General features: G+C 45.3%; 1 protein-coding gene across 3 annotated transcripts in view; it reads right to left on the minus strand.

The window, feature by feature from the left end:
* Window positions 1–519: 519 nt before the first annotated feature.
* LOC119974527 (carcinoembryonic antigen-related cell adhesion molecule 6-like) overlaps window positions 520–25,061 on the minus strand; it is a 48,378-nt gene continuing 23,836 nt past the window's right edge. For all 3 annotated transcript variants that reach the window (XM_038813481.1, XM_038813479.1, XM_038813480.1), the window contains 6 exons: window positions 10,259–10,379; window positions 9,462–9,511; window positions 7,091–7,155; window positions 6,586–6,627; window positions 6,436–6,478; window positions 520–1,320 (listed from right to left, as the gene is read on the minus strand). In XM_038813481.1, the coding sequence (XP_038669409.1) occupies window positions 1,277–1,320; window positions 6,436–6,478; window positions 6,586–6,627; window positions 7,091–7,155; window positions 9,462–9,511; window positions 10,259–10,379 (365 nt within the window). In that variant the 3' untranslated portion in view covers window positions 520–1,276. The remainder of the gene's footprint in view (window positions 1,321–6,435; window positions 6,479–6,585; window positions 6,628–7,090; window positions 7,156–9,461; window positions 9,512–10,258; window positions 10,380–25,061) is intronic.

The following is a 25,061-nucleotide window of genomic DNA, read 5'->3' on the forward strand; positions in this document are numbered from 1 at the left end:
TCACAGGAACTTGATGCTTAATGTTGCTCACACTGTGATCTGGTGAAGGATAGCTCGACTGGATGTGTGCAGAAAGATGGAACCACTCTGAAACAAAGAGCAGTGTCGTTCCAAAGCAAACGATGGGATTGGGTAGAGCAAAATTTTTGTTGAGAATAGGAGATAAGACCTAAAGCTGAGAACTTTGACAACGGCAGAGCTATCACGATGAATTGAGGAGCAAAGGTGAGACAGGTAGCAGTTTAAAAGTTACTTTGTCGATGATTTGTGACAGTTCTTCTTTCCCGAGAAAATCAACAATACAATTGGACAGCCACATGTAAGATTGTGATGAAAATAGCTCATGTTATATGGCTAGGCCCAGAGCTGATGATGCATCTCAGTAACAGAGCTTGTGTGAAAGATGGTGCTTATTGAGCTCGGGTGAGGTCTGTGATTAGGGGAGAGAAGATGCCTTGGATTGCTCCAAAGGTTCTTTGTGATTCGGACACAATGTAATAAAGAGAACAATGACAGAAGTTTGTCTACTCAACTTTATTCCTAAAAATAATACAAATAAGAATAAAATATAAGAACAATGCAAATACGGATATAAAACAAGAATCTCATGCCGTTCTGCTCATTGGGTGGTTGACGGAAACTTTGAGATTCAGCTCTTGGCACCTGTCGCGACTCTCGTGATTCGGTTCCTGGCACCTGTCACAACTCTCGGGATTCGGCTCCAGGCACCTGTCACGACTCTCGGGATTCGGTTCCTGGCACCTGTCACAACTCTCGGGATTCGGCTCCTGGCACCTGTCATGACTCTCGGGATTCGGCTCCTGGCACCTGTCATGACTCTCGGGATTCGGCTCCTGGCACCTGTGGCGACTTTCTGGATTTGGCTCCTGGCACCTGTCACGATTCTGGTCCGAGGTGAAGTCCAACGAATGAGCAAAAGGGTCTGATATTTATACAGTGAAGTAAATAAGTCTGATAGATAAGCAGTTGGGAAAGTCAGCAAGATGTTGCAAATAGTTGGACAAATTAAGGATTAAACAAGCATAGTGTGACATGAGAATGAATGTCTGAATTTGAACATCTGGCACTTTATGTTCCAGTAAACATCCTGGCAATAGAAGGCTGCCAAGTATCCTTAGCAGAATTAACCCATTCCTTACAGAAGGCAAGATGAAATTAGAGAAGACCAAAATCACATATAAAAGGAATCACTTATTCCAGGTTAAGTCCTTGGAACAGCATCTTCATAAATTTGTTGTACTTCTGTTGACCGGTGTCATAAGCCCACAGTGCCCTGAGAGGCATCAATTAAGTTAATGCCTGTGGAAGCAAAAAGTGGAAATAATGTTCATTCAATGCATGAATAATTGTGGCGAAATGCATCACATTTGGGAAATAGCAACTTTTTTTATTGATTATGTATGGTTCCTGCCGGTGTGTAGTGGATTGTTGATGGGGGATATTCCACAAAGCCACATTGGAAAGCAATATGTGATGAATTCTCAGAAATTAAATTTGCCTGGCTGCTACACATTGGAAGCAATTAAGATTGTTCCTTGTGTCCTCCACCAATTGGAGTGCATGCCTAATGGAAGATGAATTCCTAATGATTTTGACATATATATGTAAACTTGTGGTTCTCCAGTTTTATTGGTCTATTGTGGACTGATTGGCACGGATGGTGAGAATTGGCAGCATATGACAGGATCTGATGGGCCAAAATACATGTATATTTTACGTCATGGCGTTGCAGTTCTTGATCAAGGTCCACAACCATTGAATTTTCTACTCTCCACATCTTGAATGTTAGAGCTACTGTCATCTCCAGTAACACCCTAAGACTATCCAAAGGACATTGCTGAATTGATTGAGTATTTTAAAAATAAAGTCAGTGATTGTCTTAATCCTTCTCAGGAGGAATGTCTTTGATCAATAAACAGCCTGTGGCTAAAACATACTTGGAAAGGGGAGCTATGAGAAGTCGGCTGATATGGCAGCCAAGTGAATCGCCTTTTTAATCTTTATGTGCTGTCTACAGATATGCAGGGATAGCAAAAGGATGGCAAGGAGAGATTATGAAAACATGAGGTCTTAAAGCTTTTCCTTTTCGGGTACACAAATACTGCAAATTGATGTCCTGGTAATGAGACTACATGAAACTAACTTCACGACCTGCAGAAAGTCCAGCTCTCTGAGAGTATCTTGATAACCGGTTCAACACATTATTCCGACTGTGGCACCTACCTAATCTACACTGCAGGAGTGAACATACCATTCCCAACAGGCCTCCAACCCGTTTTACAGAATGGAAGAATCACATGAATTATGAGCGAGTAATTTTGTTTCTAAGACGTGGAGAAGTGCACTGTTCAATTCAACAGTATTTTTTTATCAAAGTGTTTTTGTGTGTGGCTGTGTGAGTGACTGCCATCGTTTTAGATTTTGTGTGTCAATAAAGGATTGTCTTTGTTTAAACCCACAAAGATTGTTGTTCGTTATTCAAATTGCCCACACGCTCAGGGATTAAAGAACATATGTCCAACCTCTATTCATTGCAGACAGTAGCGATCGAACCAAGGGTTTTGGTGGTTCACTCCCTCACCTTATCCATAACAAGATGCACCCATTTCCCACCATCTAATGTGATTACTGTCATAACTTAGAACAAATTGGAGCAAGCATCATCAAGATTGTTCGTGCTCACTACATGTCTTTGGAAACAAGAAAATTCCCAAATCGGGATCTTATCATTATTATCATCTTAAATCAGATTTCTCAGTAGTTTGCTTGAATCTTGAATTAAGTCAAAAATATTTTCTCCAATTCAGCAACATTTTGGAAAATAATCCAAACATGAATGCTCAGTTCACTATATACCCAAACTATATTCTTTATTCTCGTGTACAATGGACTGTTCATTGTCACCAATTCCCATCCACCACCACTCTTCTCCGCCTGGTTGAACTCGTTCTATCTCTCAACAACTTCTCCTTTAACTAATCCTATTTTCTCCAAGTTAAAGGTGTAGCAATGTGTACCTGCATGGGTCCTAGCTACGCTTGTCTTTTGATGGGGTATTTGGAACATTCCTTGTTCCAGGGTAACCCGGGTCCTCTCCCACAACTCCTTTACCAATACATTGATGACTATTTTGGTGCCGCTTCATGTTCCATCCGACCTGGAAAAATTCATCAACTTCGCTTCCAGTTTCCACGCCTCCATCACTTTCACCTGGTCCATCTCAAACATTTCTCTTCCCTGCCTTGATCTTTCTGTCTCCATTTCCGGCAATAGACTATCTACTAATATCCACTACAAGCCCACTGACTCCCACAGCTATCTGGACTACAGCTCTTCGCACCCTATACCCTGTAAGGACTCCACCCCTTTCTCTCAACTCCTTCACCTCCGTCGCATTTGTTCCGATGATGCCACTTTCCAAAATGGTGCTTCAAAAATGTGTTCCTTCTTTCTCAAACGTGATTTCCCACCTACAGTTGTTGACAGGGCCCTCAACAGTGTGCAGCCCATCTCCCGCGCCACTACCATCGCCTCCTACCCTCCCTCCCAGAACAAGTTTAGAGTCCCCCTCATCCTCACATTTCATCCCACAAGCCTCCTTCCGCCATTTTCGCCAACTTCAGCGTGATGCCGCCACCAAACACATCTTCCCTTCACTCCCTCTGCATTCCGCAGAGACCTTTCCCTCCGAGATAATCTTGTCCACTCCTCCACCATACCCAGTACCTCTCCCATCACCCATGGCACCTTTCCATGCAATCGCAGAAGGTGTAACACCTGTCCCTTTACCTCTTCCATGCTTAACATCCCAGGCCCAAAACACTCATTCCAGGTTAAGCAGCGTTTCACTTGCATCTCTTCCAATCTAGTCTATTCCATTCACTTCTCCCAATGTGGTCTCCTCTCATCAGAGAGACCAACGCAGACTGGGTGATGGCTTTGCTGAGCATCTTCGGTCTGTGCGCATTCAGGACCCGACCTTCCCATTGCTTGCCATTTTAACAAAAGACTCTGCTCTCATGCCCACATGTCTGTCCTTGGCCTGCTGCAATGTTCCAGTGAAGCTCAATGCAAACTGGAGGAACAACATCTCATCTTCCGGTTAGGCACACTACAGCCTTCCGGTCTCAACATTGAATTCAACAACTTCAGATGATTAGCTCTACCCCACCTAGACCCATTTGTTTTCATCCCATTTCATTTCAACTGTCTCTTACCATTTATACTGGGCCTTGTTGAGGCCAAACCTGGAACATTGTGTGAAGTTTTGGTCTCTTTATCTGAGGAAAGATGTTCTTGTGGGCCTCACGGTAGCATGGTGGTTAGCATCAATGCTTCACAGCTCCAGGGTCCCAGGTTCGATTCCCGGCTGGGTCACTGTCTGTGTGGAGTCTGCACGTCCTCCCCGTGTGTGCGTGGGTTTCCTCCGGGTGCTCCGGTTTCCTCCCACAGTCCAAAGATGTGCGGGTTAGGTGGATTGGCCATGCTAAATTGCCCGTAGTGTAAGGTTAATGGGGGGATTGTTGGGTTACGGGTATACAGGTTACGTGGGGTGATCATTGTTCGGCACAACATCGAGGGCCGAAGGGCCTGTTCTGTGCTGTACTGTTCTATGTTCATATGTTCTATTTCTTTCTTTCTTCTCTTTCTTAATATATATGAAACCCTACCCCCAATCTTATCCACCTTTCCTTACCCTTTCTCCTCTTTGCTTCCCCCTTCCCCTCCCCCCACATCTACATCTATCACAGTTTAGCCTCTGATGTTAGTTTCTCTGCTGTTTGGCCTTTCTCACCTTTTGTTCTCTCTGGGGACTGCCATTAGCACTCTTTTCCCTTGGTTTCTGTGGCTATTAGCATCCCGTTTCCCTGGGTTTCTGTGGCTATGACTCATCGTTCATTCTCACTCCACAGTATAAATATTCCCCGCATTCTCTGACTGTCAGCTTTGACAAAGAGTCATTGGACTCGAAACATTCGCTCTTTTCTCTCCCTACAGATGCTGCCAGACCTGCTGAGATTTTCCAGCATTTTCTCTTTCGTTTCAGATTCCAGCATCTGCAGTAATTTGCTTTTATCCAGTGTCATTCAGTGTTCATGGCTCTGAATGGACAGTTTTAAAACTGAAGTTACGAGATTTGGTAATAATATATAGGAAAGAATAGGTGCAGGAATAGGCGATTCAGTCCTTCCAGCCTGCTCCGCCATTCATTATGATCATGGTTGATCGTTTAAATCCCTAATCCCACTTTCACCCCTATTTTTTGATCCTCTTCGCCCCAAGTCTTATGTCTAACTCCTTCTTGAAAACACAATATTTTGGCCTCCACTGCTTTCAGTGGTTGTAAATTCCACAGGCCTACCACTTTCTTGGTGAAGAAATGGCTCCCTATCTCAGACCAAGATGGTGTACCTGTATCATCAGAATGTGGCCCCTGGTTCTGGACGACCTTCAGGAACATCCTTCCTACATCTACCCTGTTTAGTTCTGTTAGAATTTTACAGGTTTCTTTGAGATCCCCCTCATTCGTCTGCACTCTACCGGACAGAATCCTAGCTGATTCAATCTCTCCTCATATGCCAATCATGCTGTGCCAGGAATCCATCTGGTAGACCTTCTCTGGGCTCCCTCAAGAGCAAGAACATCTTTCCTCAGATAAAGAGACCAAAACTTCACACAATGTTCCAGGTTTGGCCTCAACAAGGCCCAGTATAATTCCTGCTCCTGTCCTCGAAACCTCTAACTATGAAGGCCAACATACCCTTTGCCATCTTTATCGCCTCCTGCATCTGCATGTGAGTGAGCACAGAAAAGTTTGATTTGCTCATAAACTGGAGTAGTTCTGTCATGTCCTTCCTGGAAAAATGCATTTCACCCTATTCAGGGTACATCAGTGTCAAGTCCTACAAGATTCCATTGACATTGAATATCAGGTGGACACCTCCAGATCAGAATTAACCACTGCCATGTGTGTGATATCTCTACACTGAGAACAAACCAGGGACATTGACAGTGTAGAGGCCCTTTTGAGAGAGACTGGAACTAGTGGGCACAGATTAAAATAAGGAAGTATCTATTTAAAAAGGAGATGAGGAGCTTTTTTACCCTTTTCTCAGAGGTTTGTGCATTCTTGGAATGCTTTTCCCCAGAGTACAGTGGGTGTAGGGACATTTAATATGTTTAAAGCAGAGGTAGATGAATTCCTGATTAACAGGAGAGTGAAAAGGTATTGAGGCTCGGTGAGAATGTAGAATTGAGGCCCCAGTAAATGGAGAACCCAGTTTGAAGGACCAGGATGGCCGACTCCTGCCCCTAATTTTTATGCAAGTTTTTTTTACAAATGGAAATGCATGCATTTCATTTGCCTTTTCAAAAAAGATGGTTGGTGAGTTATGACATTTTCTGCCCACATACCTCCTAGTTCACTGTAAACTGATCGATCCTGCAGGTCTAAGCCCTGTTAAAATTTAAAAAGTGTTTGATTTAATTGAACAGCAACAGAATGTAATAAAAAAAAACAAGTAATTGAATGATTGTGAGGAAACCATCAATTATTTTCCTGACCATGTAAGTAGAGTTTTCATCAAGTGGTTTTGTAGATTGCTCCTGTGAAAATGCAATTTTCAAAAGAAAATGTAATCAGGTACTTAAGACATCCATGTCATTACTTCAGAAATTACTAAAATTAACATGTCACATATCCCACAATAAATGTTATACCTAAATTACCATCCCCTAATAAAATTTCAGTGGTGACTGTTCCTTTTTCTTACGCGTTAAACGAAGAGCAACAAGGCACTGAATATGCAATTTACATACACTTTGTTTATCCTTCCAGTGGCAAAATTGCAAATTAACCCAAATATTCCATCTTGCACCAGGTAGATCTTTGGATCGTCTCAAAGACCAACTGATTCACTAATAGACTAAGACCAAGAGAATTGAAACCGTTGACTTTGTCTGGTTTATGAGTGAATCCACTTTACCTTGGCTGCAGGAGCAATAACATTGTTAACGTTTCTAGAATGAGCTCAGCAATGTGACCATGTGTTAACATAACTGCACCAACCTTCACTTTTCTTGGGATATTTTCATAGGTGGCTGCTGAATTCTCACTTTTTGAAACAGCGATTCCTGGGAGAATACAACAGAGTTAATCAGCCACGAACATCATATGATCATAGAATCATACACTGACACAACACAGAAGGAAGTATTTCTGTCCACTTTGCCAGTCCTATCAAATTAATCCATTGGCCAGACTATTCCCCATATTTTTGTAAGTTCTCTTTATGCCTTTTAAGTGTCTATTCAATCTCTTTGTGATATCACTGTTCAAATTGCATCCACCAGAATTTGATGCCATGTGTTCCGGTGACAGCAATTTGCTGCCTAAAGAGAAAGTAACGCATCTCTCCACTGTCTGTTTCATTAATGAAATTGCACCTTTAACAACTATTTACTAGTCCTCTGTGATTTGTAACAGTTTCTCATAATTTCACCCATCGCCATATTTTGCAGTATAGAACATCTCTTTTAACTCAGAAATTTTGCACCAAGCTTTAAGAAGAATAAGCCGAGCAACTCAAGTTCCCCCACGGAACTGAAGCCATATTTCTCTGGCACTATTCCAGTAAATCTTCAATATACCCTTTTGTAGAGAATGGCATTAGTCCTAAATCATTGAACCACTCTTGATGTTAACAAAGTTAGAACAGTTGCTTCATATTCTAACAAATTGCAGTTTTTGTTTCTTGTTCTTGTTTCTGGTTTTGAAGTGAATTCTATGTGGATTAAATAATTATTACTGGATTTGTTAGATTAATTTTACAACTTCAGAGTACAACTCGAAGGACCTTAAACAATGAATGCAAAATAGTCTAACCTGCCAAATACTCAGAGTGATTCTGACTTTGTGCAATTATATGAGATAAGTGATAGTGATTCGTATTCCCATTATACATTGCTCAAAATTAATCAGGAAAGGTGTACAATGAGCTCCGGATGCAGCTTCATCTGTTTTACATTCAGACACACGTTAAATTGCCTCAATAATTCAACATGTATTTGCTTGTGAAACTGAATGATATTACAAATTGAGCACCCAATTAGAAGATAATACAATTATTCATATCTGCAAAATGTTCATCTCAAGTACAGCTCTGCAGTCTGATATAAATCATTGAGGTTTTGAATTTATATATTTTTTTCTTTTTTCTTTTTAATTTAGAGTACCCAATTCATTTTTTTTCAATTAAGGGGCAACTTAGCGTGGCCAATCCACCTACCCTGTACATCTTTGGCTTGTGGGGGCAAAACCCATGCAAACACGGGGAGAATGTGCAAACTCCACACGGACAGTGACCCAGAGCCGGGATCGAACCTGCGCCATGAGGCAGCAGTGCAAACCACTGTGCCACCGTGCTGCCCGTTTTGAATTTATATTAAGTATGTGCAGCTCTCTGTCAAATGATGCAATCATATGAAGACATGTGCAGAAATATAGATTAGATGTTATAAATGTCAAGGGATTTGCATAAGATATACTTTGCATAAAAGATTGCTTCCTTTCACCATTCACAAGTTAGTGTCTTGTTGGAAACCTCTCAAGCAGAATGTTCATAGATACAAATGCTGATATCACTTGCTTTCAAAACTGCAATGGGTTCTGTGGACAATTATTTGCAAAGCACTCATTAATTATTTACATTATAGTCCAAAATTAAAGCTTCAAATATATTTCTGATATATGCTTATTTAAAATAACCTTGTCATGAGAGTGCCCCTTTAATAAATGTGTGCTTATGAAATGGCTTCAGTGATGTCATTGTGTGGGTGGAGCTGGGCTGTGGTGCTGGCTTTTATTTTCGTTTTGAGTTAGGAGCTGGCTGTGGCTCTGAGTTTTACTTTTGGTTTACACAGTTGTATGCTGGATTCAGACAAAGAAAGTTTCTCTTGTCTCTCTTTCTGCATATTAAAAGGTGTCCAGATCACTGAATAATTTAAAAGTGATAACTGTTTTTTGGAAAGAATTCAACCCTACTGTTTTGGTAAAAGGATTTACTAGTTTATTGGATGTTGTTATCAAAATGAAACAGTTGAAAGGAAGTTATTAAGGGTTATATATAGAGAGAACTGTAAGTGTATGGAGTATTTATGTTTGCAGTTGATAAAAATGTTTACTGTGTGTTTTTATAGAAATGTTAACTGAATTTGTAGAATAAACTTTGTTTTTGATTTAAAATGCTTAAGGCCTCTTGAGAATAACACCTGAAAGGTAGGCCCTTATGCTCCTCATAACCAAAATCAATAAACAGTTGTGGGTCAAGTGAACTCCATGATATACTTTGGATTTTTAAACCCTGGTCCATAACAGCTTCAAATCAAAAAGCACTAAATATTCTGCAGTGCGACAGCAACATGGCAAGTATTTCACTTACTGTTTGCATTGCTGTTCGTAGCATATTGTCCTTGTGATGAATCTTTCAGCCTAAACAAATGTTGTGCAAAGGAATAAAATGTAAACTTTTCAGGAAGATTTAATATTGAATTCATGATCTGGAACTGAAAGTATATTTGTTAATGCCTTATTCTTAGTGAAAATTGTTTTGTTAACAAGAAGGAAGTAAATGCATGTGCACCGGCCATCATCCATATTGTTTTATTTTTTCAGCAGACATGGCAGCTTGTCCAGCACTATTTTTGCCCATCACTAATTATCCTTGGGACAGTGTTGCCAGCTCAGCGACAGAGAAGTAACACCAAGAGTCAAAAGCAAATATAGTCAGATATAATTAGTGAGATCAAAATAAATAGGTCAGATGCTGGAGATATAACTTAGATTACCAGAATAAAGCCATACATTCCACTCCTTACTTTGCACCGGGTTATTTATATTACTATAATTACTCAAAAATAAAAACTTGGAGCTGATTGATATGGAAAATAAATTTGGCAGAAACCTAAAAGATTCAATGTCTTAGATTCTGTGTAATTCAGAGATGCAAAACCAGGTCATCTCAGCGGTAACAGTGGAGAAATGTCCAAATGACATTTGTGAGGAGCGAATAAAGGAAGATTTACATTACTGGTGTAAACATTCATTATAATCATACGCATTTGAACAATGATATAGAAATATTTTGAATCACCTATTCACATATCTGCTTTACTTTAATCCACATGACCATGGACAAAACTGCGAACGGTGCCGGTAACATTAAAAAACAATATTTACCTGCAAGCTCTCCTTTTGATCAACCATGCACTTATCCCAATGAACAATCCCAGAATAAAAGCAGCCATCACCATGCCTATTATGGCACCAAAACTTAATTTAGGGATCTCTGTGTGTGAATCTGAAAATGCAATGAGAAAAAATATTGAAATGTATATCAAGTTTTGGAAAAAATTGTAATCCTGTAATGATGTGTGTATATTTAAGTTTCTATTGTCATAGTACTTGACTGCTGAAATGAAATGAAAATGAAAATCGCTTATTGTCACAATTAGGCTTCAATGAAGTTACTGTGAAAAGCCCCTAGGCGCCTGTTCGGGGAGGCTGGTACAAGAATTCAACCGTGCTGCTGGCCTGCCTTGGTCTGCTTTAAAAGCTCCAGGTTTACAGAGTTGAAAGAATAAAAATAACCATGGTTGAATCCTGTAGAGTTAATGATCATCTAACTTAAAGACAGTCTAATGAAACTCTGAGAGTTAGCAGGGAATTAATTTTCTCTGCTCTTGATCCAGAACGGAGTTCCCTCACCAAAATACTACTTTACCATTGTGAGTGGTTCTCCCATGTCATTTACTGAGACAGAGATCCCTCCTGTTTGTTCCCTGTTTATTCCTTTATTTTCCTTTTCTTTTCTTTTTGCCGTTTCATTTTTGATCAATGGATGATTTATGGACATGTGTCTTAAAGTCAGCCTGTATCTTTAACTCAAGCAAAGTAGTGGCATGTCCCTTTAATTCCAGCAGAAGCCTGTGCTGGTTTGGACTGGAGTTTTGACTGACTGGCAGAAGATTGACAAGGTCTTGATTTGATTGATTTAGCTGAAGGCCAATGAATTGACCCAAAAGGCTGTGTCTGCTGGTAATAGGTGGTGATTGGATCTGATACCACTGGAATGTTTTCACAGTCATAATGTTTTCAGAGTCATGAGGTTTTCAGTTTGGTTTCTGTTTGTCTCCTGGCAGCTTAGAGAGAAGACCCACTCTTTCTCCTCTCCGTTTGTCTCCAGAAAGTGGTGTTTCTGAGCTGGCAGAAATCCTAGATATATCTGTATGCAGGAGAAGCATTACAGGCAGACAAAGTCCAGAATCTGCTACCTCTCGAAAAGCTGGTGTGAATTGACCTCCTTTCTCCAGAAGGCTTGCTGCCTGTGAGTACTGTTTTTGCTGCACTGCAGAGGCCAGAAGACAAACACAAACTGAAAACAAGGTTTGAGAAAACAAAGTTTCTGCCTCGCCAGGAATGGTAGGAGTACAGTACTTTTTAAAATTGCAGGAAACCCAGTAAGGGCCGCAACATAAAGACTGCAATGTACAAGTTCAATATGAGGAAAGCGTGCTACAAACCATCATCTGAAACAAATACTCTTTCTCTATCACGCACGTTTTCCCCCTTTTCCACCCCTCTGTGTTAGTTGGGCTGACACATTTGTTTAGAGGGTGGGAAGGAAAGATACAGTAAGAGCTAGCGACTTATTACTATTTAACCAACTGTATCTGCTGTGTATTTTATCCTTATTCTTCTTATAAATTAATATTAATTGTGGTTCAACTTATAAAAATGGTGACTAATTATGCAGCAGACACGGGCCAAAGTCGTCAGGTATTTTTATATGTAGTATTGGTCAATTCACTTGTATTATGATTCCGGAATAAGTGGAGCTAGAATTGACTGCACACGTTCACAGGGAGTCGAAATATAATTTAATAACCTTTATTCATGTCACAAGTGGGTTTACATGAACACTGCAATGACGTTACTGTGAAAATCCCTGAGTCGCCCCCCACCATCAGGCCTGGACTTGCAACACCCTACCAACTGTTCGGGCTTGAGACAATTTACACCTCTTTAACCTGTGATTATCCCTCTCCCTGGATCTGCAATGATTTGATTACCTGCAAATGCTCGCATTCCAAGCATTGTCCAGCATCTCTGACTTTGTCTATATAAATGTTTCTGGAACATACCTCGCCATTCACCTGAGGAAGGAGCAGTGCTCCGAAAGCTCGAGTTTGAATCAAACCTGTTGGACTTTAACCTGGTGTTGTAAGACTTCTTACCATTCTAATGAAGGCAAGCATTCCATGTGCTTTCTTGACTATTTTGTACACTTGTATTGCCATTATCCAAGATCTGTAGACGTGCATGCCCAGATCTCTCTGACTTTCTATATTCCTAAGAGTTTTGCCATTTACTGTATATTTCCCCTGTATGTCAGACCTACCAAAATGCATTACCTCACATTTGTCTGGATTAAACTCCATTTGCCATTTCTCTGCCCAAGTCTCCAACCTATCTATGTCCTGCTGTATCCTCAACACCATCTGCCACTCCACCAACCTTAGTGTCATCCGCAAACTTCCGAATCAGATCAGCTACATTTTCTATCCAATCTTACCTACTACTCACCAAGTCCATTTGTTTCCAAATGGATATAAATCCTGTCACTGAGAATTCTCTCCAATAATTTACCTACTACCGATGTGAGGTTCACCGGCCTCTAGTTTCCAGGATTATCCCTCCTACCTTTCTTAAACAGTGGCACATTAGCTATTCCCAGTCCTCTGAGGTCTCACCTCTGGTCAATGAGGATAGAAAGATATCAGCCAAGGACCCAGCAATTTCCTCCCTTGCTTCCCTCAGTATTCTGGGGTAAATCCTATCCGGCCCAGGAGAAATATCTACCTTATTATCTTTTAAAAGACGCAATACTCCTTTTCGATGTCAACATGACCCAGTCTGTCCATACACCCTACCCAAGAATCATATTCCACAAAGTCCTTTTCTTTGGTGAACACTGATGCAAAGTACTGATTTAGTATCTCGCCCATTTCCTCTGGCTCAACACATAGATTCCCCCTCACTGACCTTAAGTGGCCCAATCCTTTCCCTGGGCACACTTTTGCTTTTTACATATTGCCAAGTAGAGTTTGGGACTTTGATGGCCATGTTAGTGAGTGTCCCGGTGCTGGTCACCCTGGACATTTTCAGACCATAATCTGAAAATCATTTATAGAGAAGTTTAAAACCTGGAATGCAAAGTATAACCATTGGAGTTTATTATTACAGCAGTTCAATTTAGAAATTGTACACATTCCTGGAAAGGATATTAGGATTATGGATGCTTTGTCATACATTCAAGGGCTGACTAGTAACCAATGTAGAGACTGGAAAGGAAACTTGTATATGAATTTGGTTTGGTCGGGTTGTTGCTCGTTTTAAGTTAGTGTGTTTAACACTCCTCCAATAGAGGACGTGTGCTTAACACTTGCTTGGCTCTGCTTCTGTATCTATGCTCTGGAGTCGCCAGGTGCCGTAAGAGACACCGTCACAAGTATATCAAGGTCAAGTTCAAAGCAATAAATCTATACACCGATTAGTAAGTTCAAAACAATTAGAGTTTATTATACAACGATTATAATAATACTCATGCACACGCTAAAAGACTAACTTACTCCTACCAATAAACGACTAATACTTATCTAAGAAGGAACATGCAAGGTCAGGGAACAAGGCCTTCGTTCCGTTCTGGTCTGCAACTTCTTGCAACTACTGGTCGGCACAGGTATGAGTAAGGCCTGGGTCTAGATAGCGATCGTCATTTGGCACTTACTTATCGATGGCTGCTGCTCGACGGCTGGTGTAAGATAGGGGTCTGGAGGCTGGAACTGGAGGCTGGAGACAAACAGGAGACAGCAGACCGGAGACAGCAGGCCGAAGACAGCAGCAGACCGAACCATGTGCGGGACCTTCTTTTTATAGGTCCCCAGAGGTCCGTGCCCCTTGGGGTGGGCTTCCTCACCTGCTGGGGATCGATTGGGTCTTTTCCCAATCGATATGATTTGAACCCCCCTATCCTAGGGCCGTTCCTTGATGGCTGGGGCGGTTCTTAGGACTTATTGTCCTGGTTTCATTGGCGCCATCCTGTCTGCTTTGCTATTGAAAAGTATCGATTGATACTTAAATGTATCTATTGTATCTGGGACTGTCCTGGTATCACCTCATTAGTATGCAGATCGTTTTCCCATTTACAGCTTTGCCTGAACTTCTGCAGCTGTCTGGAAACCGGTTTTTGCAAGTGTCTTAATGCTGAATGCTTCTGCAAGCTGTGTGCTCTTTACTATGTCCGTTTTTTCCTGCACTCTTTGCAGTTCTCCATTTTGTATACTGGTGTCCATCTTAGATGGCTACAGGGTACATTTTTGTGATTTATGTTGTGCATACCTCAGAATGAAACTTGCCCAGAGTGTCATAATAATAACCTCCATAGGCAGGGGTGAAATTAAATGTCTTTGATTCTTTACATAGCAGTAATCTCATCAATTGTGGGTGAATCACAGTATTTTTTAAAATGAAAGCGTTTTATGAACCTATGCCCAAACTACACTCAGCAAAGCAAAGGGGGAAAACGGCCATTAATCATTAAAAACAAAGCATCTGTTATATTCGCGCACTCATATCTCAAACACTACATTTTTGTTTTCCTTGTAAAAGCAATATTTGTAATTTGAGTAGATATATCATTCTTACAAACTTCACTCATTCATCTATTCAAAATATTTGTTCAAGTTAATATTAATGATGCCATATTAATGCTGCCGATGTATTAAATATTGTATTACCACATGGAACTGGGGAATCATAACATAAACAATATTTATTTCCATAAATTTAGCCATTCTTTTGGAAGCTCTAAACCATACCTATCAATGTGTCCATAACTTAAATTTATGGATTTGGGTAAATAATTGACCCTGTAATTTCAGAACCTCGTCATGAAACAATACCCTGACTGCTGAGGCCCTTCTCATTCCAACAAACGTCACAAGGTCATCGATTCTCAAAATTTATACCCAATATAATATTAATAATACCATGCAATTTTGGGAAAACACCTCAGTATAGCAATGCCTAAGAGTTCTGTCACGTCTGTAACCACAGTACTAGTTAAATAATGTTGAAAATTAACATCAAAATTGTGAAATTAAACTTGGGTGAGGGAGGTGAGGAAGGCAAAACAATCATCAGATATGCTGCCACTTACACGCCTCATCCGAAATAGCAGTCCATTTAATTTAATATAACTCATTATTGAATATTTAATGGGGTGAATAACAAGGAGGGATCCAGAATGGTTCATCATGTTCCTTTGTCCAGTCTGATTTCACTGACTAAATGTTGATGCCCTAACACTTTAGAAAACATTGATGTCTACATCTAAAATATCTGAAATCTGGGTGCATGTTACTTCTGCTGTTTAAAATTATTATTTTCTTCAAAAAAATATTTTTATTTTCCTTCTTTTTCACATTTTCTCCCACATTTACACTCAGCAATAAACAATAATCAGTAACGAATGCAATGTCAATCCCCATATCAATAACAAGATGTTGTAGCCTTTGCCTTGTTGGTCACTCGAAGGCGGAAGGTCAAATTTGAACTGAGGAGAAGGATGGATGGGTTGCACCCAGATTTCAGATATTTTAGATGTAGACATCCACGAGGTGGAGGCGTTCACCCTCCGGAGCACCTCACACCAGAACCCCTCCTCCATACCCCCTCACCAAACCTCCAAACATTAGCCCGCATGTTAACAGAAACAAATGACAAAAAGGAATCAGGAATCACCCATAATCACCATTAACACATACAGTCCCACTCTCCCCCAATCCTCCCAGCCCACCCCCCTAATGTTCGATGTAATCCAATTCTCAAAAGTGCACAATGAATAACACCCATGAATTGTAGAACCCCTCCATCCTTCTCAGTTCAAATTTGATCTTCTCAAGAGTCAAGAAATCTAGCAGGTCCCCCGTCACGCCAAGGCACAGGGTGGAGAGGTTGATCTCCACCCTAACAGGACCCGCCTTCGAGCGATGAACGAGGCAAAGGCTACAACATCTGCCTCCGCACCTGTGTCCAACCCCGACCTGTCCGACACCCCAAATATGGCCTCCCGAGGGTCTGGGTCCAGTTTCATGTGCACCACTTCAGAGATTACCCTAAAAACCTCCTTCCAGTAATTCTCCAACTTTGGATAGGACCAAAACATATGAACGTCATTTGCAGGGCCCCCCGCAACATTCACACACATCTTCTACCCCCTCAAAGAGCCGGCTCATCCTCGCCCTTGTAAGATGTGCTCTATACACCACCTCCAGCTGTATCAGCCCCAACCTCGCGCACGAGGTGGAGGCATTCACCCACCGGAGCACCTCATGCCAGAACCATTCCTCCATACCCTCTCGCAACTGTTCCTCCCATTTTGCCTTGATTCCTTCCAATGGTGCCTTCTCCTCTTCCAAAATAGCCCCGTAAACCGCCGATACTACCCCCTTCTCGAGTCTCCCTGTCGTCAGCACCTCCTCCAGCAATGTAGAAGCCGGCTATACTGGGAAGCTCTGTATCTCCTTTCTGGCAAAGCCTTGAACCTGCACGTATCTAAATATTTCTCCGTGCTCCAGCCCATACTTCACTCCCAGCCCCTTCAATCCTGCAAACCAACCCCCAGAAACAAATCTTTTTGTGTCCTAATTAATTTCTTCTCCCATCTCCCAAAATTTCCATCTCACTTCCCTGGCTCAAATCTATGGTTCCCCCAAATCGGCATTTCCATGCCCCCAACCCTCTTAACGCAATGGCCAACGGCTCAATCACGAATGCAAACAGCTGGGGGACATAGAACATCCCTGCCTCGTCCCACGGTGGAGAGGAAAGTATTCCGAACTGATGTAATTTGTGCAGACACTGACCCTCAGCTCCTTATATAGTAGCTTTACCCAGTCCACAAATCTGGGTCCAATCCCAAACTGCTCCAGAACTGCTATTAAGTACCCCCCCATTCTACCCCATCAAAAGCTTTCTCAGCATCCAATGCCACAACCACCTCTGTTTCCTTCCCCTCCGCCGGTGCCATAACCACGTTCAATACCCGCCTAATGTTTGAAAAGAGCTGCCTCCCTCTCAAAAACCCCGTCTGATCTTCACCTATCACCTTCGGGAGGCTCTCCTCCAGCCTACCTGCCAGTACTTGCACCAATATCTTTGCGTCCAAGTTTAAAAGTGGCATGGGCCTATACGACCCGCACTCTGTCGGATCCTTGTCTTTCTGAAGTAACAGGGAAATCGGTGTCTGCCCCAAAGTTTCTGGTAACAGCCCGGTCCCTATTGCCTCCACAAACATCTCCACCATCAGCAGTAACAGCTTATTTTTGATTTTTTAAATAATATTCCACTGGAAACCCATCCGGCCCTGCCACCTTCACCGACTGCATCCTCCCAATCGCATCTTTTATCTCCTGCTCCTCTAATGTAGCCCTGTTCCCCTCCCCTAACCTCGGGTACTTCATCCCATCTAGAAATTCCTGCATCTCCCGGCACTGATCTGTACAACCTCTCATAGAATTACTTAAAGACCTTGTTCATCTGATCTGGAGCTACCACCAACTTCCCTGCCCTATCCCGCACCTGGCCAATTTCCCTTGCCGCAGCCTCCCTTTGGAGCTGACCTGCCACCATACACCCTGCCTTCTCTCCATGCTGTAAACTGCCCCCCTTACTGGCCTCAATTGGCGTATCGCCTTCCGGGCAGTGAGTCAGTCAAGGCTCGCCTGGAGTTCCTTCCTCTTTTCCAACTTTGCTGGGTCCCTAGCTTCTGCATACCTCCTGTCTGCCTCCAGCATCTCATCTATTACCTTCTGACGTTCCAACCTCTCCTCTTTGTCTAGCCTAGCCTTGAACTAAATCACCTCACCACTGCCTTTAAAGCCTCCCAGACAACTGCCTTCGACACTTCACCTATGCAGTGAAAACCTACATATTCCTCGATTACCGTTTCAATTTTGTCACAGAACCCTCAGTCCCCCAACAATTCCACATTTAACTTCCACCCTGGTCTCTGTAACCACCCTCTTCTCCAGTACCATATCCACCCAATGCGGAGCATGATCTGATACTGCAATTGCCGAGTACTCTGACCCTTTAACCCCAGCCAGCAGCGACTTCCCCACCAGGAAAAAGTCGATCTGCGAGTACACCTTATGGACCACTGAGAAAAACAAATACTCCCACTCCCTCGGGTGCAGAAACCTCCAAGGGTCCACCCCTCCCATTTCCACCATTAGCTTAGCCAGCGTCTTCGCCCCTCTGATGGGACCAGCGAGCGCGGCCATGACCTGTCCAATCCTGGCTCCTGCACCAAGTTCCAGTTCCCCCCCACTATCAGTTTGTGTGTGTCCAAGTCGGGGATGGCCCCACACACCTTCTTCGCGACTCCCACATTGTCCTAATTGGGACCATATACACTTGCCAGAGTCACTAGCCACCCCTCCAGCACCCCTGTCACAATCACATACCAACCCCCCCTGATCTGCAACCACCTTCTCCATCTGGAACTGTACCCTTTTACTGACCATTACCATTACCCCTTGAGCCCTTCTGTCAAATCCAGAGTTAAACACCTGACTAACCCAGCCCTTTTTAAGTCTCACTTGATCCTCAGGTGAGTCTCCTGCAGCATTACTACAATGACCTTCAAACTTTTAAGATGCCCTCTTGACTGGGCCTCCCACGTGACTATCCTAACTGTGGGTCTCTCACCCCCCCCCCCCCTTTCTTATTCACCATCATCATACCATCGGGCCCTGCCCCATGAACCTAACCCGTCCCTTTCCATTATTAACATCAAAACCCCTACCCCCTCCCAGAATCCCCCCTGCACGTCCCCTCGAAAAAATGTCACCCAGAATCGATCCTCTCCCCCCCCTACTTGCTCGCCTCATAGACCCATCCAAACCTGCTAACCAGGCTCCAATGCCCGCAGCCCTCCTCTCATCTCATCTCCGTTCACTAGCTGACTTTAGTTAGCTAGCGCGGATGCCCCCCCCCAAAGGCATACTGATCCCTCCCACCCTGTCCCAGAAGAAGAAAAACAATCTAACCCATACAATTCAAGAAAATAACATATAACTGTTGCAACAAAAAAAGGAACAAAAAGGCCAATCAAACCAAACAAAATCTTAAACTCTATAACAATATAAAGTCAAGTAAGTCACAATACAGGGGCGGGATTCTCCCCAATCTGGCGTGACGGGGGGTCCCGGAATAGGGGAGTGGCGCCAACCACTCCGGGGTCGGGCCTCCTCAAAGGTGGGGAATTCTCCCCACCTTTGGGGGCTAGCCCCGCGCCGGAGTGGTTGGCACCAAAAGACTGGTGCAAAAAACCGGCGCCAGCGGCCTTTCAGGCCCGCCGCCCGATTGCTGAGCCTTTGGCTTTGATCTTTAAGTCATCTTTGTGTACAGGAATAGTGTCAAAAGACTGGAGGATAGCAAATGTTGTCCCCTTGTTCAAGAAGGAGAGTGGAGATAACCCCGGTAACTATAGACCAGTGAGCCTTACTTCTGTTGTGGGAAAAGTCTTGGAAAGGTTTATAAGGGATAGGATGTATAATCATCTGGAAAGGAATAATTTGATTAGAGATAGTCAACATGGTTTTGTGACGGGTAGGTCGTGCCTCACAAACCTTATTGAGTTCTTCGAGAAGGTGACCAAACAGGTGGATGAGGGTAAAGCAGTTGATGTGGTGTATGTGGATTTCAGTAAAGCGTTTGATTAGGTTCCCCACGGTAGGCTATTGCAGAAAATACAGAGGCATGGGATTCAGGGTGATTTAGCAGTTTGGATCAGAAATTGGCGAGCTGATAGAAGAGAAAGGGTGGTGGTTGATGGGAAATGTTCAGACTGGTGTCCAGTTACTAGTGGTGTACCACAAGGATCTGTTTTGGGGCCGCTACTGTTTGTAAATTTTATAAATGACCTGGAGTAGGGCGTAGAAGGATGGGTGAGTAAATTTGCAGATGACACTAAAGTCGGTGGAGTTGTGGACAGTGCAGAAGGATGTTACAAGTTACAGAGGGACATAGATAAGCTGCAGAACTGGGCTGACAGGTGGCAAATGGAGTTTAATGCAGAAAAAGTGAGGTGATTCATTTTGGAAGGAATAACAGGAAGACAGAGTACTGGGTGAAAGGTAAGATTCTTGTTAGTGTGGACGAGCAGAGAGATCTCAGTGTCCATGTCCATAGATCCCTGAAAGTTGCCACCTAGGTTGAGAGGGTTGTTAAGAAGGTGTACGGTGTGTTAGCTTTTATTGGTAGAGGAATTGAGTTTCGGAGCCATAAGGTCATGTTGCAGTTGTACAAAACTCTGGTGCGGCTGCATTTGGAGTATTGCGTGCAGTTCTGGTCGCTGCATTATAGGAAGGATGTGGAAGCATTGGAAAGGGTACAGATGAGATTTACAAGGATGTTGCCTGGTATGGAGGGAAGATCTTACGAGGAAAGGCTGAAGGACTTGAGGCTGTTTTCGTTAGAGAGAAAAAGGTTAAGAAGTGACTTAATTGAGACATACAAGATGATCAGAGGATTAGATAGGGTGGACATTGAGAGCCTTTTTCCTCAGATGGTGATGTCCAGCATGAGGGGACATAGCTTTAAATTGAGGGGAGATAGATATAGGAGAGATGTCAGAGGTAGATTCTTTACTCAGAGAGCAGTAAGGGTGTGGAATGCCCTGCCTGCAACAGTAGTAGATTCGCCAACACTAAACGGATTCAAATGGTCATTGGATAGGCATATGGACGATAAGGGAATAGTGTAGATGGGCTTCAGAGTGGTTTTACAGGTCGGCGCAACATCTAGGGCTGAAGGGCCTGTACTGCGCTGTAATATTCTATGTTCCTTTTTTAATAAATAATTTTTATTGAAATTTTCAAAAAATATCAAAAACAGAAAATAACAACAAGAAAACAGTATTAACAACAACAAAAAGAAAAACATAATAACCCCCAAAACCACCCCCCCCCCCCCCCCCCAGTAGCTATAAAAAAAGAAATATATAAGCACCCAGCATATTCAATAAGCACATACACACATTCCTCCTCCCCCCCCCCCTCTTGATCCCCTGGGTGCACGATGAACCCAGGTTGAGCTTGTACCCAGAAAATCCCCCAAATTCCCTAAGAATCTTCATCACCTCCGGCATTCCCCCCACTGGGTCCGCCACATATAGCAACAAGTCATCTGCATATAATGACACTCGGTGTTCCTCCCCACCCCGCACCAGACCCCTCCAATTCCTCGACTCCCTCAACGCCATGGCCAGGAGCTCAATTGCCAACGCAAAGAGCAAGGGGGACAGGGGACACCCCTGTCTTGTCCCCCGGTACAACTGAAAGTACTCCGACCTCCTCCTATTCGTGGCTACGCTCGCCATCGGGGCCTCATATAACAGCCTCACCCAGCTCACAAACCCCTCCCCGAACCCAAACCTTTCCAGCACCTCCCACAAGTACCCCCACTCAACCCTATCAAAGGCCTTCTCCGCATCTAATGCTACCGCTATCTCTGCCTCCCCTTCTACCGCCAGCATCATTATAACATTCAGAAGCCTACGTTTTTTGGTGTTCAACTGCCTTCCCTTCACAAACCCAGTCTGGTCCTCATGAATGACCCCCGGCACACAGTCCTCTATCCTTGTGGCCAAGATCTTCGCCAACAGCTTGGCATCCACATTTAACAACGAGATCGGCCTATACGATCCACACTGCAGGGGGTCCTTGTCCCGTTTGAGGATCAAGGAAATCAGCGCCCGTGACATAGTCGGGGGCAAAGCCCCCCCCCTCCCTTGCCTCATTAAAGGTCCTAACCAACAGGGGGCCCAGCAGGTCTGCGTACATTTTATAAAATTCGACCGGGAACCCATCCGGCCCTGGCGCCTTCCCGACTGCATGCTCCCTATCCCTTTAACCAGCTCCTCCAGCTCAACCGGCGCCCCAGCCCCTCCACCTGTCCCTCCTCCACCTTCGGAAATCTCAGCCTGTCCAAAAAGCGCCCCATTCCCCCCCCCCCCCCCTCTCCACCGGGGGTTCTGACCGGTACAATTCCCCATAGAAGTCCCTGAAGACCGCATTAATGTCTACCCCACTTCGCACCACATTTCCTCCCCTATCCTTCACTCCACCGATCTCCCTGGCCGCGTCTCACTTACGGAGCTGATGTGCCAGCATCCTACTTTCCTTCTCCCCATATTCATACACCGCTCCCTGTGCTTTCCTCCACTGAGCTTCCGCCTTTCCGGTGGTCAGCAAGTCAAACTTGGTCTGAAGGCTACGCCGCTCCCTCAACAATTCCTCCTCTTGAGCCTTCGCGTATCTCCTGTCCACCCTCATCATCTCCCCCACCAACCTCTCCCTCTCTCTTTGCTCTCCCCTCTCCCTATGGGCTCGGATGGAAATCAACTCCACTCTAATCACCGCCTTCAATGCCTCCCAAACCATCCCCACCCGGACCTCCCCATTATCATTGGTCCACCCAGTGCGGGGCATGATCCGAAATGACTATGGCCGAATACTCAGCATCCTCCACCCTCGAAATCAGCCCCCTACTCAGAACAAAAAAATCGATCCGGGAATAGGCTTTATGCACGTGGGTGAAAAATTAATAGTCCCTGGCCCTCGGCCTCGCGAACCTCCAAGGATCCACCCCTCCCATCTGATCCATAAACCCCCTCAACACCTTAGCCGCCGCGGGTCTCCTGCCCGTCCTGGACATGGATCGATCCAATGGGGGATCAATCACTGTATTAAAGTCCCCCCCCCCAATATCAGGCCCCCCGTCTCCAGATCCGGAATGCGGCCCAACATGCGCCGCATGAAACCCGCATTGTCCCAGTTCGGGGCATAGACATTCACCAGCACCACCCGCTCCCCCTGCAGCTTGCCGCTCACCATTACATACCTCCCGCCACTGTCAGCCACCACCTTTGACACCTCAAACGACACCCTTTTTCCCACCAGGATCGCCACCACCTGATTCATTGCATCCAGCCCTGAATGAAACACTTGGCCCACCCATCCCTTCCTCAGTCTAACCTGGTCCCCCACCTTCAGGTGCGTCTCCTGGAGCATAGCCACGTCTGCCTTCAGCCCCTTCAGGTGCGTAAACACCCGGGCCCGTTTGACCGGCCCATTCAGCCTCCTCACATTCCAAGTTATCAGCCGGATCAGAGGGCTCCCTGCCCCCCTCCCCTGCCGACTAGCCATAACCCATCCCATGCCCGCCCCAGATCAGCACCACCCAGCGCCGGCCCTAGGGTTGCTGGCGCCCCGGGCAAGCTGAACTTCAGCGCCCTTCGGGGGGGGGCGGGGGGGGGGGGCGGGCGGACGGAGGGGGGCGGAGGGGGCCGCCCTGGGGGAGGGCGGCCACCGGGCATGCGCTGGTTGGCACCGGCCCAACTGCGCATGCACAGGACCCGTGTCTCTGGCGCCCCCTAGCACATGGCGCCCCGGGCGACTGCCCGAGTTGCCGGTACCTTGGGCCGGCCCTGGCGCCACCCACTCGTCCCGTTCCCCACGGCAGCAAACCCCCACCCCGGCCCCCCCCTGCATACTCCAGCTCCTTCCTGGCCATTTCAGCAGCAACCCGGTCCCCCCCCCCCATTCCCCCTCCCCCCACCCCAGGCTAGGACTCCTCCCAGCCGCGTTACTCCCTCCGTAGCACTCCCGTGAGCCAGCTAACTTCTGCTGACCCCGGCAGCTCCCGCCACACCTCTGACCCCTCCCAACGTGGGGCTACTTCTCCTCCCCCAGATCCATCAGCAGACCCTCCTCCTCCCCCTCCCAATCTCGCGCGGGAAAAAAGGCCCGATCTTCTCAGCTCCGATCCCGCCCCCATCCACCCTCAGCGCGGGAAGCAGAAGAAAAGCCCGCGCTTTCCCCCTACCCGACCCCGCCCATACAAAAAAGACCGTACCCCACCCGCCCTAGAAACAACACACAACCAGCTTAAAACAGCATGAAACAGCATACAACAGAGACCCTTCCCACCAAAAGTTAACACAGTTATTTACAAACCCCTGACCCTCAGTTAGAGTCCAACTTCTCGGCCTGCACAAAGGCCAACGCCTCCTCCGGGGACTCAAAATAAAAGTGCCGGTCCTTGTAGGTGACCCACAGACACGCCGGCTGTAACATGCCAAACCGCACACTCTTTCTGTGGAGCACCGCCTTCGTCCGGTTGTACCCGGCCCTCCGCTTAGCCACCTCTGCACTCCAGTCCTGGTAGATCCGCACTACCGTGTTCTCCCACTTGCTGTTCCACTCCTTCTTGGCCCACCTAAGCACGCACTCTCAGTCAACGAACCGGTGGAACCGCACCAACACGGCCCATGACGGCTCATTCGGCTTGGGCCTCCTGGCCAGTATTCTGTGGGCCCCCTCCAGCTCCAGGGGCCCCTGGAAGGACCCAGCTCCCATCAGCGAGTTCAGCAAAATGACCACATAGGCACCCAGGTCTGACCCCTCCAGCCCCTCCGTGAGGCCCAGTATCCGCAAATTTTTCCGCCTCGACCGGTTCTCCATCTCCTCGAACCGCTCCTGCCACTTCTTATGGAGCGCCTCATGCATCTCCACCTTCACCGCGAGGGCCGCGGCCTCATCCTCTCTTTCGGAGGCTTGTTGTCGGGGCTCCCTGATCTCCACCCCCTGGGCTGTCTGCGTTGCCAGCAGCTTGTCCGTACTCACCTTTAGCGAGTCTAGCAGCTCCGTTTTGAGCTCCCGAAAACAGGGCTGGAAAATCTCCTGCTGCTCCTGCGCCCACTGTTTCCATTCCTCGAGGCCTCCGCCGGCCGCCATCTTGGTTTTCTTCCCCCGCTTTTTCTTAGGCGCTGCCACCGCTATTCTGCTGGCCCCACTCCTGGTCAAGACCATAGACCACTGGGGATCCGCTGCAGACACCTTCCCACGTCGGG

The sequence above is a fragment of the Scyliorhinus canicula genome, chromosome 12 (assembly GCF_902713615.1).
Source record: "Scyliorhinus canicula chromosome 12, sScyCan1.1, whole genome shotgun sequence".
NCBI classification, from domain to species: Eukaryota; Metazoa; Chordata; class Chondrichthyes; order Carcharhiniformes; family Scyliorhinidae; genus Scyliorhinus; species Scyliorhinus canicula.